The sequence below is a fragment of the Balaenoptera physalus genome (genome assembly GCF_965194825.1).
Source record: "Balaenoptera physalus genome assembly, chromosome: 4".
NCBI classification, from domain to species: domain Eukaryota; kingdom Metazoa; phylum Chordata; class Mammalia; order Artiodactyla; family Balaenopteridae; genus Balaenoptera; species Balaenoptera physalus.
This window is the reverse complement of record NC_138891.1, coordinates 21,194,350-21,211,836: the sequence shown is the minus strand read 5'-3', so window position 1 is coordinate 21,211,836 and position 17,487 is coordinate 21,194,350. Positions and strand designations below refer to the sequence as shown.

The 17,487-nt window shown below is 48.8% G+C and overlaps 1 protein-coding gene and 1 pseudogene across 11 annotated transcripts in view; both read right to left on the bottom strand.

Annotated features, from left to right (window-relative positions):
• ESYT3 (extended synaptotagmin 3) overlaps positions 1-17,487 on the bottom strand; it is a 56,788-nt gene that overhangs the window by 25,177 nt on the left and 14,124 nt on the right. For all 10 annotated transcript variants that reach the window (XM_082461196.1, XM_082461195.1, XM_082461200.1 and 7 more), the window contains exons 2-4: positions 5,808-5,849; positions 4,304-4,438; positions 791-867 (exon numbers count right to left, since the gene is read on the bottom strand). In XM_082461196.1, the coding sequence (XP_082317322.1) occupies positions 791-867; positions 4,304-4,438; positions 5,808-5,849 (254 nt within the window). The remainder of the gene's footprint in view (positions 1-790; positions 868-4,303; positions 4,439-5,807; positions 5,850-17,487) is intronic.
• Positions 15,624-17,429, bottom strand: LOC309660497 (elongation factor 1-alpha 1 pseudogene; annotated as a pseudogene). Its single transcript has one exon. The product of its transcript is annotated as an elongation factor 1-alpha 1 pseudogene (transcript).

Sequence of the window (17,487 nt, the reverse complement as noted above, 5' to 3'; positions counted from 1 at the left end):
CAACACACTTGAGACCAGCCCCCATACAGTGATGGGTGTTCTGGAGTTGCCTCCTGTCTTCCCAACGTATTCTCAGCGCCAGCCTCTGGGCTAAGGACAGGAAATACAGAGGCACTGGAAATGAATGGCAACCTTCTGGAACCTCAGGAGTTGATCCTTGGTCCTTTAAGCACAGTTCAAATCCCATCACCTCCAGGAAGACTTCCTGGATTGAATCTCCATTCTCTCTGACTCAAGCCTATTACAAACCTCATTCAAAAGGGGTGCCCCTGCCCGACCCACTGAAAAAGTCACTTGTGTGTCTTTGCATCCTTTAGTTTTTCTGAGGTACCACAGAGCCCAGTTCTCCTGATGGCCTTTCACAGCCTGTGCTCGGAGCTCCCTGGGTTGCACCACAAGTCCCCACATTTTCTTGTCACACTTGCTTTCTCTTGCTACATCCTCTCTGAGACAGCTGGTCTGACCCTCCAGGTGACCTGGCCTCCAAGAAAGCTCTGTTGCCCAGGCCTTGGTACCCAAAACATGCCTGGTGCCTGGTCTATGGGAGAAGCCAGGCCTGGGCTGAGGGCTCAGACAGTAGTGGCTCCCCTGGGACCATCTGTTCTCTTGCCACTCCTCCCCGTCCCAGCAGGGACCTTGTGCTCCAGCCCAGGGGGATGAAGGGGTATATGTGCTGTGAGGGGCTTTCGCACCCCAAATGAGTGTTTCCCTGCGACTCCATCTTCAACCTGGCTGTTCCCACAGTGTTCCCGCGCCCCCCACACCTGGCCCCAGGAGCACGAGGGCTCACCAGATCTGCAGGTCCAGGACCACCTGTCTCCGGTTGCACTGGTTAGTGTGCACCTTGATGCCGTTGATCCTGGGGTACTGGAAGAGATGCCAGAGGACTGGGTCAGCAGGGGTCTTGCAGGCGGGGGGGTGGGGGGCGGGGTGCTGCTGGCTCCCTGCCCAGAGCTGCGCTTCGTCCACAACAACCAACGTGACCACTGCACTCCCGGGATGAGGCATGAAAGCAGAAATCCACCCTGCAGTCCCTGCCCATCCTTGGCACCCTGATACCTCCCTCTCCAAACAAACAAAAACTTTTCATAATAAAATGTTGGAGAAAAAAATTCAGTCAACCACACTAGAGGAAAGATTCTATTATCCTTCTATTCTCTCCATGGAAAGCGATGCTTACAAATGCATTGTCACATGAAAAGGTTATCAAAGAGTATGGAGCCAAAAATGCAGGAAAAAAAGTATTACAGGGATATGTTGAACAGTTCATTTAAATGATTATGTAACTTTTCCCAGAGTTTGTGATACGTGTGATATGTCAGCTTTTTTAAAAGGACAACTTGTTGTGATTTATTTTCTCATACGTTCTCATATTTATTCAACATTCATTTTTGTCCTGGTTTTACACTTCAAGTTTAAAATTCTTTTTCTTTAAGAGGGTCCCCAGAATTGTAGAAGCTTCAGGCCACACAGCACCTGGCTTGATGCAGAAGACCCAGAAAAACCAGCAGAAGCCTCGGGAGGAGGAAGGGGCCTGTCACTGACCTGCCCCAGCCTGAAGTCTGCTCCTGGGCTGGGGGCTGGTTTGCAGGCACCTGTGGAAGCTCAGCCAGCCCCAAGGCCCCCATCTGCAGAGACCAGCCCTGGAGAAGGCTGCCTACCTGGAGGCCCCGCCGCAGAGAGGAGGGATAACCACTGTGAGCATCTCCTCTGTGCCAGGCAGGGCGGCCCTGGCTCAGGGCTCACAGTGAGTGTGGGGCACCAGGCTGGTCAGGTGCCCCACGTGGAGCACTGCTCACCCACCCACGCAGAGTGGCCCTGATGCCAGGCCTGTTAGTCACGCTTCACGACCACCCTTAGAAGTGAGTCCTTTCCTTTTACAGATGAGGAAACTGGAGCTCAGAGAGGTTAAGTCACTGGCCCAAGGTCATCACAGCAGTGAGCAGAGTTGGGCATGGACGTGGGAATCAGAGGAAGCAGGAAACACTCATGGGCGTGAAGGGAGTGGGTGTAGTGAGCGCACTGAGCCTGGCCAAGCCCAGGAAGGTCACGTGAGGAAGTCCTCTGTGATGCCCCCCCCCCTTCCTCCACAGTGGAGAGGAGAGGGATGGGAGAGCTAAGAGGGGTGGGAGGAGCCAGGACACAAAGGGCTTTGAATCCAGGACCAGGAGCCAGCTATTTCTCCTGCAGGGCTGGGGCATCTGGTCAACTTGCAGGTCCCCCCCCACCCCCCAACCCACCCCAGCCCCGCCAGGTTTTTGTGACAGGGTGAAAATCATCTCTCAGGATCAGCCACTCCTAGTGAGATGGGAGATGGATGGGCCCCTGGCTGGACAGCTGGTGTTTGTCAAGCGGAGTAAATTTGAAGCTTTGTTTTTCCCCAGACACTCCAAGGACAAAGTTAGTGGCAAGAGCTGAGTTCTGCTGAAGTAAAGAGATAAGATGACCAGTCCTGAGGTCAAGGAAAACTTCTCTGTCTGCACATGTGCAGGAAGGCTCCTTGGGGGTCAAAAAGGGAGGGGGAGCCCCCCCATAATAAGTGTGGACATGCACCCACAGTCCTCTGCGGTGGAATCCATCTTAGCAAAAAGTTGCGCACGCATCTTGGGGAGGGTCCTAGGACCAGTCAGATGTGGGAAAAGAAATGTCACCATTGGCCAGATGTAAACAAAGACCAGGAAGAACTGCCCTACATAAAAAGATTTAACCGCCTCTTTACCGCACTCCTCCTCATTAGGGAGGATGCCCACCCCCTTTCTCTCTGGGTGTGTATTTCTGCCTTGATTCTGCCTTAAACAAACAATTTCTCCGTGTGCTCTCTCACATGTTATGCTGTGTCTCTGATAATAAACTTTGTACCTGTTTTTACAGTTTTTGCCTCCTTGAAACATTCTTGCTTTCAAATGGGGGCAAGAGTGAGGGCCACTGCTTCTAGCCTCTAGCCCCCGGTGGACCAGCGGTTAGGATTCCTGGTTTTCATCCAGGCTCCCCAGGTCCAATTCCTGGCCAGGGAACTAAGATCTCGCTTCAGGACCGCTCACTGCGGTCCCTCTGAGATCACTAGGCCTGCCTGCTTCTGCCACCAGCAAGGGACCACTGTCCCACAGGCATCACCACCCAACAAGCAGCCTGGCCGGGCAGGCTCTGCTATAAACACAGCGGTCCGCAAGCTTCCTGATCCTTTGTCTGCTGAGTTCTTCAAACGCCAACTCAGACGCCACCCCTCCCAGAAGTCCTCCCTGACTACCACACTCCCACGCCCCTCCACTCCTGAAGCCACGCGTTCCTCCACGTCGCGCGTGCACTGCCATGTCGGTGTCCATCACCCACCGGTTTATACGTCTGTCTCCACGACAGGACAGGGACCTTCCTGAAGGCAGGGGCACAGCCACACCATCTCTTTCTACACTGCCTTGCACATAGCCGTGCTCAGGAAGTCATACGTGAGTGAAACAGGGAAAGAACAAATGAGCCAACAGATGCTGGGACAAGCGAGTCCTGGCAGAGTCTGAGTGGCTTCAGCCAGAACCTCCAGGGCTCAGGTAAGGCTGATCCGCCCCGACTCGGGAGGCTAGGGGGGCACACACCCTGGGGCTGGCAGACAGCTCGCATCAGGCTGGCCTGCCCTCTGCATCTGCTTGTTCTGGAGCTGACCAGATGCCAGTGCCTCTGATTTACGGGGTGATGGAGCTCACAGCGGCTCTGCCTGGGGTATGCATATTCTGATGATCAAAATAAGATTTTTACATCAGTGGGGCACTGAGAGGCAGAAAGAGTGGGGCAAGAGGCTGGAATAGGAAATGCAGCCTAGAATAGGGACATGACATTAGGTGTGTTCAACACACACACTTTTATCCTGGGTCACCAAGTATCTTCACAGAACTAGCCTGGGCTTATAACACGGATAGCCAGCATCAACCAATTGGTAGAGAATTAGTCACTGCTTTGAGGCACTGACTATCCCACTCCACGATGGTGAGTTCTCCCCAGCTGATGCTGAGTTTAGGAAGCGTGACTCGTATGTCTTTGTGTCAGGCTGGCTTCCACCACATGGCATGTTCTCCAAATTTTGCTTAAGAAGAGTGGAATTATTTCCCACCTCTCCTTTTCCTTTTCTCTGAGCCAGGCTTCCCCAGAACCTGTAGAGATGGTGGTGATGGGACTAGGGGCTGAGGGGTTTATTCTGAGGCCGAGAGGCTGGGAAATACAGGTGGGGAATGGGTACCCTGTGAGTGACCCCTGGCAGGGGCTGGGGAAGAGCCTGCACCGTAGGTCCGGTTGCCCTGCCTGAGACAGCACTGACCTTCTGTCCGAAGTAGAGCTTGGTGAAGGTGAAGGTCCTCAGGTGCACGTTCTTCTCCTGGATCTTGGGCTCGAGTTTCTCCCGGAACTTGTTTTCCATGATCACGCTTAGGTAGGGCCAGATCTGGGAGATGATCTGGGAGGACAGGAAGAGGCCTTTGGTGGTCAAGTCTGTGCCCCCTGCCCCAGACCCATGGCTGCCCAGGGGTGGCCCTTATGCTGCAGCACCCATCTGCCTGCCTGACCCCCTATCCCATCTACCCACCTATCCGTCCATCTGTCCATCAGACATCAGATAACTACAGCTGTGGTTCTCACTCTTACAGTTAGATCCCAAGATGTGCTGCCGTTTTGCTGCCCACTATGAAATAGTCACTCACTAAACTTAATATGATGAGGCCCTTTAGTTCTGCGCTAAAACATAAGCTACCTGAACAACACTGTGGTGTAAACAAGAAGTAGCAGGTGCCAGAGGTTTAAGAAGAAAAGAAAAGAAAAGAAAAAAAGCCACAGAAGTGAAACTTAAATTGTTTCCTGTGGATTTAATTTTTTTTCTAGCAATTGGGAAAGGCTGCCTGTAGCTGATTTCTGCAGCAGGATGACTCACGGTGCTGGGAACCAAGGGTAGGACCTGGGGAGAGGGAAGGTGGTGGAGAGATGGAACCTGGCGGCAGAAGATGGTGAGCAGAGAGTGGTAAGGAGCGGGGAGGGGGAGTGGGTGGGGGGAGAGCAGCCCATATGTTCTGTTTGGGGCAAAGGCCTCTTCCATCTCTGTGACTTGGGCCTTAGTTTAAAGATGCAGCTCCCCCTTTACAAACCCTAATCAGAGGAGCCTAAAGGAAGTGCGGTTTCAGGGTTTAATGCCCCTATCCCTCTCAGGCCTCGATGAGCCAGGCATTGTGGTGTTTTAATTACCTCATTAATACTCACAACAACCCCATGAGGCAGGGACCATCATTATTCCCATCGCATAAAGGAGGGAACCAGCTCTGAGACATTAGGCAACATGCTCGAGGTTGCACAGCCAGTGCTGCCAGATCCGGGCTGGGAACCAGGTGAAACCCTGGTTCCCTAATCACCAGGGTGCTTGGGTGATTAGGAGCTGCTGTCAAATCCCGAATCACTGCCTTCCTCTCCCCAGGATGCGCTGATCTCGGCCTGGTGGGCCACTGGAGGCCTGCATTTTGCTCTGTGCTTCTCTGTACTTTTAAGTTTTCTGCTGTGGCCATGCATTAATTTCACAATAAAAAATATTTTCCTTTTAGAAAAGAAAGTCATTGGTGATGAGAAGAACCCGGAGGGTGGGAAGAGCAAGCGACAGGCAGAAGGCCCCCACCCCAGCGACTAAGGGCCACCTCTGCTCCTCCCCGGGCGGGGCTCCCACCAGGACCGCCTCGTCCACGCGCTGCCCTGCCCGCCCCGTCCAGGCTTCGGGTGACTCAGCCAGGGCTGTGAGGGAGGACGAAGCCTGGAGTGAGGCCGCTGCCCCCAGGCCCTGGCCTTACCTTGTTGGCCCACTCGACCCGCTCCACGTCCGGGAAGTGGATCTAGGGAACAGAAGCCCCGAGGGGAAGTTAGACTTGAGACCGGCCCGCCCTGCGGGACCAGGCGGGTTCCCACTCCCCAGCACAGAGCTGCACCGACCTACCCTGGGAACTGGAAGCCGGCCTGCCCTCAGGAGGAGTGCAGCAGGCGGCCAGGCGGGGGGCAGCCAGCCCGAAGGCGCCCACGTGCGGCCTGACACTGACCTGGCCTCGGCCGCCAGCTCCTGGCTCAGAAAGCACAGAGGGGCAGTTCTGCGGCGACCCTCCGCCCTCCCCTCGCCCCTAGCCCGCCTTCCCAGTGGAAGTGCAGAGCCCCAACCCAGGCCTTCCCCAGGGTGACACCCGAGTTTGCTTCTTGCAGAGTCTGTCCCCCTTATTCTCTTTAATGACACAAGTAATCATAGCCCCTGTAGAAAAAAATTAGAAAATACAGCTAAATGAAAGGGAAAATATTTTATGAGAGAATGCCGCCCGGTGATAACTGTCATTACCAGGTTGATGCGTTTCCTTCCAGTCTTTTCCAGAAACAAGTATGTGTAGTTTTCACAGAAATTGAGGTCACAGTGCTTTTTTGCAGGCTGCTTTTTTTCACTTAATATATTGTGATTGTGCTGACTCCAGAGGTAACTGGTGCCAATATAAAAGGCCAAAAAGGGCACCGTGTTGTTTCCAGGGGCAACTGGGGAGTGGACGTGCCCCTCCTCGGCTCTCAGGGGCCCCCCCCAAGCCCCCCCCCCGTCCCCGGCAGGGAGGCCCCTGGGCCAGATCCTATGGTCACAGCACAGCTCCCTCCAGGGCCTGCTGGGTGAGTCCCGCCACATCCCTTGGGTGGGGTGGGGGGGGGAGGTCCCTGAGGGGAATTGACAATCCTGTCGCCTAACCCTCGCGTAACCTGATTCTGAGGGTGCTGAACCCCTCCCCACAAGTCTCCGTCTCGGAATATGTCTACTGAGTGCACTACCCAGCCCCGACGAGGGCCCCCTGCACCACCACCAGGGTTTCTGGGATGGACAGAGTAAGAGTGTATGGGTGCCTGGCACAGAGCACGGGTCAGTAAAACAGAAGGGACGGCCATCACTGTCACCCTGCTGCAAGTCCCCGGAGGACGAGGCCAACTCCGGATCAGATTCACGGTGGGCCTGGGACCTCCGAAGGTGGAGAAAGGGCCTGCCCTTCCCACCTGGGGGCTCGGAAGGCGCGCTGTCCAGGGACTGAGTAAACGCGTCCACGCAGTTCACACACCTGGTGCAGCCCTGCCAAGTGCCAGGCCCTGAGCTAGTTCCGGGGATGCCCCGAGGACCCAAACGCAGACCTAGGCCTAGGCCGCTCGCCCAGGAGGAGACGGAGAGAGATTTCATTCTCTCAGGAGCAGTTTTTAACAGCCTTGACAGTTCAGAGGAACTCAGCGCTTCTGAGACTCCTGGGACATCACGCCATTCTCCCAGCCTCAGTTTCCCCACCTCTGGGCAGTGGTCCATACCAACTTGGAGAAGCGTCTAATATTCCCAGGTGCTGCCAGAAAAATACTGCCTGGTTCCCAGAAGGGGAGCCAGCCCAGCCCAGGAACAGAAGGGAATCGTGGGGGGAGTAGGGGGGCAGGAGCCAGGGTCAGCCCGGCCAGCTCACCACACATGCCGTGCAGCCGCCCTGGGTCAGGTCGCATGCTGGGCACCAGCCAAGTGTAGCGTGAGACCCTTCCATTGCTCCCTGTTACACTCACTGCCCAGCACTAAAGTAAAAACTCCTGCACGTGGGTCTGAAACAGACCTCTTTCTTCCCCGTTGATTGCTCCATTCACCACCCTCTTAGACGTCCCTTCTTCCAGGCAGCCTTTCCAGATCGCTCAAGCTGGGGCTAGGTGTTCCTAGTGTGTGTTGCTGCTTCTCCATCACAGCTTTCAACACACCTATTAGAGCCGCTGGGGCTCCCACCTGCCTCCTTACCAGACCACAAGCCCTGGTGGCTGACTCAGCCGTGCTTCCTGTTAGCGCCTGTCCCTGGCGTATGAATGTCTTAATAACTATTTGTGGAATGAATGCATGCAGGAATGAACGAATGCAAGGTTCTTGTCCTCAAGGAGCTCTCAGGCTGGTGAAGGAAGCATGCAATTAACAGGCTATTCCAGTACAGGATCAGCACCAAGGCAGGGGGAGGGGGACCCCCACAAAGGGGAGAGTTTGGTTACAGTGGGGCTGTCACTGGTGCCTCCGCTCCTCTTGTGCCCAAGCCTACTGGCTGGACCCCTCACACCCTTCCTTCCGTCCTAACACTGCATTTCCCATCCCGTCCCCGCACACTCTATGTGCATACCTGTTCCAACGTCCTGCACCCCCGTCCAGGTGATTCTTACCCCTGGAAGCTGAGAAGCTCTGATCTGCTGAACCCTGGAAAGGTGATCCAGCTTGGTGGGTCCAACCTTTGCCCACACTTGGGATCTAGTCAGATGAATATTCCTGCACTGCCTCACGTCTACTGAATCAGAGTGTACCTGGGCGGGGCCTTCCAATTTATTTTTAACAAGTTCCTGGTGTGATCCTGAAGTTCAGTCAGGGTTGATGTGAGGTACCAATGACCTGCCCAACCCTGCATTAGAGTGACCCACACTCACCCTGACATTGAGGACAGCAATGGAATGCCCAGGGCCCACTCTGAGGACGGTGTCATGGTCTCTCCTGGCCACCCATGCCTGTATTTGAGGCTCCTGTCTAAGAGGTTCCCCCAGAGAGTGAGTCTGAACCCCTGACCAGAGCAGCGATTCAGACAAAGAAAATAAGAGACCATCAAGACACCTTATTCTGCCTCAGGCACCTGTAGGGCCTCCCTGGGTCCGAATCTCAGCCATGTCATCCCTCCCCAGGGAGCCAACACAAGAGCCGGGCCACCTCCTTTGTGACTGCCCCTGAGTAAGCTCTGGACCAGGGAAGGAAATGAGACAGGCTGCCATTCACGGAGCAACTGCTCACACCCAGTGCTTCCTCAATTCCATGAAGACAGATGAGTCTGTTCGCCCATTATAATCTGGACCTTTCCCTACTCCAAATTCTCAGAGTTATTCTATGTTTTTATCTACTGGTTTTGTGTTTTAGCTTTTGCATTTAAAATCTGTCTGGAATTTTTTTATAGCAGGTGAGATAGGCGTATAATTTCTCTCCACACTCTCACTAAGGCAATTTTTTTTTAACATCTTTATCGGAGTATAATTGCTTTACAATTTTGTGTTAGTTTCTGCTGTATAACAAAGTGAATCAGCTATATGTATACATATATCCCCATATCCCCTCCCTCTTGCGTCTCCCTCCCACCCTCCCTATCCCACCCCTCTAGGTGGTCACAAAGGATCGAGCTGATCTCCCCGTGCTATGCGGCTGCTTCCCACTAGCTATTTTACATTTGGTACTGTATATATGTCCATGCCAGTCTCTCACATTGTCCCAGCTTACCCTTCCCCCTCCCCATGGCCTCAAGTCCATTCTCTATGTCTGCGTCTTTATTCCTGTCTTGCCCCTAGGTTCTTCAGAACCTTTTTTTTTTTTTTTAGATTCCATATATATGTGTTAGCATATGGTATTTGTTTTTCTCTTTCTGACTTACTTCACTCTGTATGACAGACTGTAGGTCCATCCACCTCACTACAAATAACTCAATTTCGTTTCTTTTTATGGCTGAGTAATATTCCATTGTATATATGTGCCACATCTTCTTTATCCATTCATCTGTCGATGGACACTTAGGTTGCTTCCGTGTCCTGGCTATTGTAAACAGAGCTGCAATGAACATTGTGGTACATGACTCTTTTTGAATTATGATTTTCTCAGGGTATATGCCCAGTAGTGGGATTGCTGGGTCGTATGGTAGTTCTCTTTTCACTAAGGCAATTTTATAATGACATACAAAAAAGGAAGGAAGGGAGGGAGGGAGGGAGGAAAAGAAAGAAGCCCATGTTTCCTCCTAACTAGTGAAGCTACTTCCCTCACACAACAGCTTCCCATGTGTACTTTGGTGTGTTTCAGGACTTGGCATTGACCTCCATGGTCTGTTTGCCTGTTTCTGCATCAGTACCACACTGTTTTAATCTCTATGGCTTCACAATATGATCTGGGTAGGGTGATTCCCCTCTTTTTGCTTTTTCAAACTGATTTAGATAATAGTAGGTATTTATACTTCCATATGAATTTTAGAATCATCTTGTCAGTCTGTCTCCCCGCCAAAATCCTCCTGAGATTTTGATTGTTGTATTCCTGAATATATAGATTAATTTGTGGGAGGACTGATCTCTTTACTACATTTTGCATCCATGAACAGAATATTTCCCTTTATTTATTCACATTTGATTGTATTCACATTTAGGATCATAACCTTTTTTCTACCAAAGTCCTGTACATTTTTTGTTAGATTACTTTGTGGGTTTTATAGTTATTAAAAATGGTATTTCATTTTCTGGGCAATTTTTGTTGAAATTTGTTACTAGTTCTAATTGTTTGTTAATTCTCATAGGTAACTTACATACATTTATAATCTCCAAATAATAACAATTTTTTTCTTTCCACTCCCCATCCTTATCCTTGCTTGTTTCTCTTGGCCAGTCCTCTGGTACTACGCAGGCACACTGGTGATAGCAAGCTGCTCTGTCTGGTGCCTGACCACAAAAGAAAGTTTCTCCATTAAGCACAATTTTTGCTATAGATTTTGGAGGACAGCCTCTATCAGACTGAGGAAGTTCTTTTCAATTCCTAAATTTCCAAGAGCTCTCATTATAAATGGGTATTGAACTATATTCAATACTTTCTCATATCTCTTGAGATAATCATATTTTTTTTTTTTCCTTTCAGCCATTAATGTGGTCAACTTAACTGATATTTCTTTCTAAAACAGAACCATCTCTAGTTCCCGGGATAAACCCTACTTGAAATATTTAGCTGGCCTGATATTTCATTTAGGCTTTATACACTAATGATCCAAAGTGATACCTACAGCTTTTGTTCTTGTACAATTCCTATCTGGTTTTGGTATAAAGATTTTATGATAAATTGTAAAATGAGTGGGACAGCTATCCTTATCCTCCTATTTTCTGAAACAACTTGTAAATATAGGAATTATCTGATCGATGGAATTTAGTCTATCTTACCTCTGAAACCATCTTAGCCTGAGACTTTTGGGGGTGGTAAATTACCATGTCTCTCTTTAGAGGTTAATGGTGTATTCGAGGTCTACTGATCTTAGTCTGGTAATCTTGGCATTTGTATTTTTCTAGAAATGTATCTAGTTCATCCAGGTTTCCAAATGTCTTGATATACAGTCATTTACAATATTTTATTATTTTAATGTTATATCTGTAGTTATTTCTACCTTTTTTCATTCTATATTTTATTTTCATCTTTTTCTATTTTTTTCATGATCAAGCTTGACAAAGTTTTGCCTATTATATTAATCTTTTGAGAGAATGAACTTCAGTTGTTAATAATTTTCTTTCCCCTTTACCTTTATTTTAAAATTTTTTTGTTCATTTTTATCCCTATATTTATCATTTCCTTCCTTCCTTCTTATTTCTTTGATCTAAATCTGTTGTTCTTTTATGTTCTTAGGGTCAACTCTATGAGTTTTAGAGTTGAATCATTTATTTTCAGTTTTTCTTGTTTCATGATAAATTCAAAGTTATAAATTCCCTTACAATTTTTAACAGTTTTTCCATCATTATTCAGCTCTCAGTTTTTGTAATTTCCATTATGACTTCCTCTTAAACAATGATTTTTTACAATAGTAATATTTTAAAATATCTAGACGCATGAGATATCTATACCTATTTTTGTTTCCTAATTTAATTTCTTTATGATCTGAACACTCTGTAGGATGGCAATTCACTGGAATATAGTGATAATTCCTTGGTGGCCTGGTACATGATTAATTTCTATGGTTGTTCCATGTATGATCAAGTTATTAATCATTTCCTTTTAATAGTCTTTCTCCTTGCTTACTTTTTGTCTACTTGATTTTCCATGTTCAAAGAGGAATATATGAAAAATTTCAAGCCAAACTGCTGATTTACCTACTTCTCTATGCAGTTCTATTAGCTGTTGGTTTGTATTTCAGGTTTATATTATGCACTACATACAGGGCCATGATGATTATTTCTTAATTATGGCTCCTTTTATGAGCATATAACATCTTTCTTTGTCTTAAAGATATATCCAAGTTACAGTCTATCTTGTCTAAGATGAAAATTGCTACTACAGCTATCTTTTGCTTCAAAGTTACCCAGTTGTATTTTTTTCATCCTACTTTCAGCCTTTTTGAGTTCATGTTATCTCATGTTGTTTAATACTCATCTTAATCCCTTATTAGACCCATTTTCCAGATAAGGAAACTAAGGCTGAGAGGTTACTTAGAATCACCAGCTGTGGAGTGCTACAGCTGTGACCCAGATCTAGGTCTGTCTGTGCTTTTCCACTCCACCACTCACTCCTCTTAAGAAAACATTACATACCACTGTTTTCCTCTCTTACAGAAAGTCTAATTGGACAGAGGACTGCCCTCATGGGACCTGAGCCTTCACCGGTAGGCCATGCTTTCTAGCTAAGGGTTCCACAGACACTTTCATTTGATCCTCCTCATGCTGTATAAAGTGAACAGCAAAGATGCAATTATCCCCGTTTTACATATGAGGAGAGGCTCAGAGACTAGCACTTGCCAAGATCAATCAGGCGACCAGAACTCAGATTTTCTCACCTGAGCCCAGCCTTCAAATCTTTTTCTCATCTGTTTCCCCTCCCTAAGCTTAAGCCATCTGAAATGTCAACATTTGAAGTCCATTTCTCAGTGTTTTTCTAACCTATCCCTTTTGCATTTAAAATTCCATCGCTTTTTTTTTTCACACACACACACACACACACACTGTATTTTACTTTTACAAGAGATAAATAGACTGACACCAAGCATTGTACATGAATGACCACAACAAAAGCAACAATGATTGCAATTACCAAACATGAAACACACTCATACTATGTCATAATATTGACATTCAGTCCAGTAATCCTCCACTGTAACAGCTCCTTTACTTTGCAGTGAAAATTGATTTGTATATTCTTTGCCTCTGAGTCCTTGTGGGATTTTTTTTTTTTAAATTCAGACAGAAAGTCACAAAAATTATACTCATCCTCATCAGTTCACTCAGTCCCATGTAATTAATTGTTTTTTTTCATCTTGATCTTTTGTTAGCACTTTTATGAGTTCATCAGTTTTTCATCAGAGTTCTGAAAATGCTTATTCATTCAGTTCAGCAGTACAGTCAGTTACCAGAAACCTGTACTTGTCAGAGTCTTTTCCATGAAAAAAATTCCATCGCTTTAAACCTCAGTTTTCTCAACCACAAGACGGGTACAACACTACCAACTTCACAGAGTTCCTGAGAAAACTAAATAAAACAATGCATGCCAGGTGCTCAGTACCCTTCCTGACTCAGAGTAAATGCTCCAGAAATGGTGATTCTTGATGGAAGTTGTACAGACGTCAGAGGTACGAACACTGACACTTCTGACCTCAGGTACATGCCAAGAACAAGATCACGTGGGCTGTGTGTCCATTTCTGACCCAAAGCCCGGCAAATCCCCTGGGTCTCCTAGTGCCTGCTGCTCTGCACTTTGGGAGACCACTGAGAAGGCGGAACGGAAGATGAGAAGAGGATAACACAGCGAAAGTGGTTGAGGTGGAGGGGGAAGGACCCCGTAGATTCTTGTTTCTCTGGCCTCCGCTTATTGGCTGAGAGATCTGTGCCCCCAGATAATGAGCCAGAAGTAGGCTGGGCCCAATGCCCGCGAGGCACCACGGGAAACTCTGCCCAATGCAGGAGCTCCACAGTGAGGTGGGGCAAAGCGGCCCAGTCAGAGCCTCTGTCTGTGGCTTTCCCTTGCCAGATAAACAAAGGGAAGGCAGAAGAAGAAGCCACATGGCTCACTCTCAGACTGAGTCCTAAAGTCACTTTTGTACCAATTCCCATGAGGCTGGGGGTAGCCGGGTGTCTTTGGGACCAGCTAGGAAGAGAGACACTCACACCACCAGGCAACGCAAAGGGCTAGACTCTGAGTTTGAGCGATTCTCAAACTTCTCTGTATAAAAACACCACTTGGAGAGCTGGTGAAAATGTGGATTCCTGGTTGGGGGCTGGAGACTTGCATCTTTCACAAGCTCGCCAGCTCGTCCTGATCCTGGCGGTGGAGGATGTGGAAGCACGAGCACACAGGGCCCCCCAGGCTAGAGGACCTGTTCCAGCCCTGGAACTAGGTGGCTTTTCTGCTCCCTGGGGTTCCTGACCAGGGCTAGAGAGTCACAGCCTGTGTTTCCAGCTGTCACTCCTAGGAGAACATCAAATTCCTACCAGCAGCCTATGGCCCTCAATTCTTTGACAAATCTTTTGGGCCACAAAGAGCAAAGGGAGGCAAAAGCTAACAGGTGAAAAACACAATGTCACAATTCTGCCTAGCTTGAGGCACTGCCCTTGTCCCTGGGTGTCCTCGCTCCCTTCCTGCAGCCTCAGGTTTCTCCGGACTGAGAGGAATGAAGCTGCTCATTCCTGTGATGCCCATAGCATCTACAATCACGGAGATAATGGACAAAAATCTACTTCTAAATGGAGACAGAGCTCTTGAAGGTTCGTCTCCACAGAAACATGAACACTCTTCTCACTGACGTAGTACAGGTATGAGCATTTCCCCAAAGCAGGCCTGGAAAATTCGAAAGTTGTCGGGCCGTGGTCAAGTCACCAGGATCTCAGATGCTTGCTATTCCGCCTGCAGGAGCCCTCGGGGAAGTTTCAACAAGCAGGGGCCTCAGCCCGCATCTCAGGCCTCCCTAAACTAACACAGTCATGCTGCTTTTCGTGCCCTTGGGCCAAAGCCTTCCAGGCAAAGTGGGCCAATAAGTTGATGATGGTGTTTTTAGACGTTGTCAAGAGAGTGGTGGTAATGACAGCTTAGAGAGGAGAGAAAGACTGGAAATCAGACCGAGTCTAAGAATTCCAGACTAGCAGAGACCACCAAAATGGCCCACATCGGTGCTTCCCTTTAGGTGGTCACGTGCTTTATTTCTTAAACTCTTTAGGAAAAATGATTCCACAGCAGCTGAGGAAATGGAGCCAGAGTGACAGCTCCATCCCATTGGGGGGTGGGGTCCACAGATGGGCTGGGGTGTGAGAGGCCTGGACAGCAGCTTCTGGCCACCAGACCCTCTCAGGAGGCAGGGGGATTGGAGAGCTTCACTTACAGACTTGCCTGTCACTAGGTGAATCCTGCTCGCTCCCTCGCACAGGGACGGTGGCTCCTCCCGTGGAAGCAGGTGTGTACGGACACAGAGAGACACACAGACATACAGAGGTGGGTGCACACACACATGCAGACAGACACACCAAGATATACACAGACACACAAAGACACATGTACACACATAGACACACACACACGCACAACTACAGACCCATCCACAGAATCACATGTACACATGTACAAAGACCCAGGTACACACCCTCTTTGCTAGGAAAAAAAAAAAGAAAGCCTCATGCCTCTGCTCCAAAGGACTTTTTTTTTTTTAAAGATTTTTTTTTGATGTAGACCATTTTTGAAGTCTTCATTGAATTTGTTACAATACTGCTTCTGTTTTATGTTTTGGTTTTTTGACTATGAGGCATGTGGGATCTTAGCTCCCCGACCTGGGATCGAACCCGCACCTCCTGCACTGGAAGCGCGGAGTCTTAACCACTGGACCACCAGGGAAGTCCCCCAAAGGGCATTCTTTATTTATTTATTTTTTTCTCATTAAACTTTTTTAATGGGTCTCAAATTCTGTGACAGATTTTTGGTCAAGTTGTTTCCATTAAAAAGTACTGATTTTAAAAACTAATAAAACTGCCACACACAAAACAAACGGTCCACAAAACACTCTCCTTTCCTTCTGAAGGTTTTACGATGCATTGTTATCATTAACCAGTCTTTTGCTATTAAACTTAAACGGCCAATTGGGACAACAGTTCTCGGGCCGTTCTTCCACCACTGATTAAGACTGGGGTGGCAGGTATCGGGGATAACATTCATTTAGCCTTCTGAGCTTTCTGGGCAGACTTGGTGACCTTGCCAGCTCCAGCTGCCGTCTTGTCCACTGCTTTGATGACACCCACAGCAGCCGTCTGTCTCATGTCACGAACAGCAAAAAGGCCCAGAGGAGGATAGTCAGAGAAGCTCTCAACACACATGGGTTTGCCAGGAACCATATCAACGATGGCAGCATCACCAGATTTCAAGAATTTGGGACCATCATCTTCCAGCTTTTTCCCAGAATGACGATCAATCTTCTCCTTCAGCTCAGCAAACTTGCAAGCAATGTGAGCTGTGTGACAATCCAGACAGGTGCATATCCAGCACTGATTTGGCCTGGATGGTTCAAGGTAATCACCTGAGCTGTGAAGCCAGCCGCTTCCATCGGTGGGTCATTTTTGCTGTCACCGGCCACATTGCCGCGATGAACATCTTTGACAGACACGTTCTTGACACTGAAGCCCACATTGTCCCCAGGAAGGGCTTCACTCAAGGCTTCATGGTGCATTTCAACAGACTTCACTTCAGTTGTCACGTTGACTGGAGCAAAGGTGACCACCAGGCCAGGTTTGAGAACACCAGTCTCCACTCGACCCACAGGGACAGTGCCAATACCACCAATTTTGTAGACATCCTGAAGGGGCAAACGCAAGGGTTTGTCAGTTGGGCGAGTTGGTAGGAGGATGCAATCCAGAGCTTCAAGCAGTGTGGTTCCACCGGCATTGCCATCTTTTCGGGTGACTTTCCATCCCTTGAACCACGGCATGTTAGCACTGGGCTCCAGCATGTTGTCACCAGTCCAGCCAGAAATTGGCACAAATGCTACTGTGTCGGGGTTGTAGCCAAGTTTCTTAATGCAGGTGCTGACTTCCTTAACAATTTCCTCATATCTCTTCCGGCTGTAGGGTGGCCCAGTGGAATCCACTTTGTTAACTCCAACAATGAGTTGTTTCACACCCAGAGTGTAGGCCAGAAGGGCACGCTCACGGGTCTGCCCATTCTTGGAAATACCTGCTTCAAATCCACCAACGCCAGCAGCAACAATCAGGACAGCACAGTCAGCCTGGGATGTGCCTGTAATCATGTTTTTGATGAAGTCTCTGTGTCCTGGGGCATCAGTGATGGTCACATAGTACTTGCTGGTCTCGAATTTCCATAGGGAGATATCAGTGGTGATACCACGCTCGCGTTCAGCGTTCAGTTTGTCCAAGACCCAGGCATACTTGAAGGAGCCCTTTCCCATCTCGGCAGCCTCCTTCTCGAACTTTTCAATGGTTCTCTTGTCGATGCCACCTCATTTGTAGATCAGATGGCCAGTAGTGGTAGACTTCTCTGAATCTACGTGTCCAGTGACAACGATGTTGATGTGGGTCTTCTCCTTTCCCATTTTTGCTTAGGTTTAGCGGTGGTTTTCACGACACCTGTGTCCCGGCGGCAAACCCGTTGCAAAAAAGCCCAACGGGCATTCTTATACACGCACTCCTGCTGACTCCACTGATGTTGTCGACCCCCGCCCCACCCGCAAAGAAGAGAGGAGACCCTTTTCCGGGTGACCTGAAGGG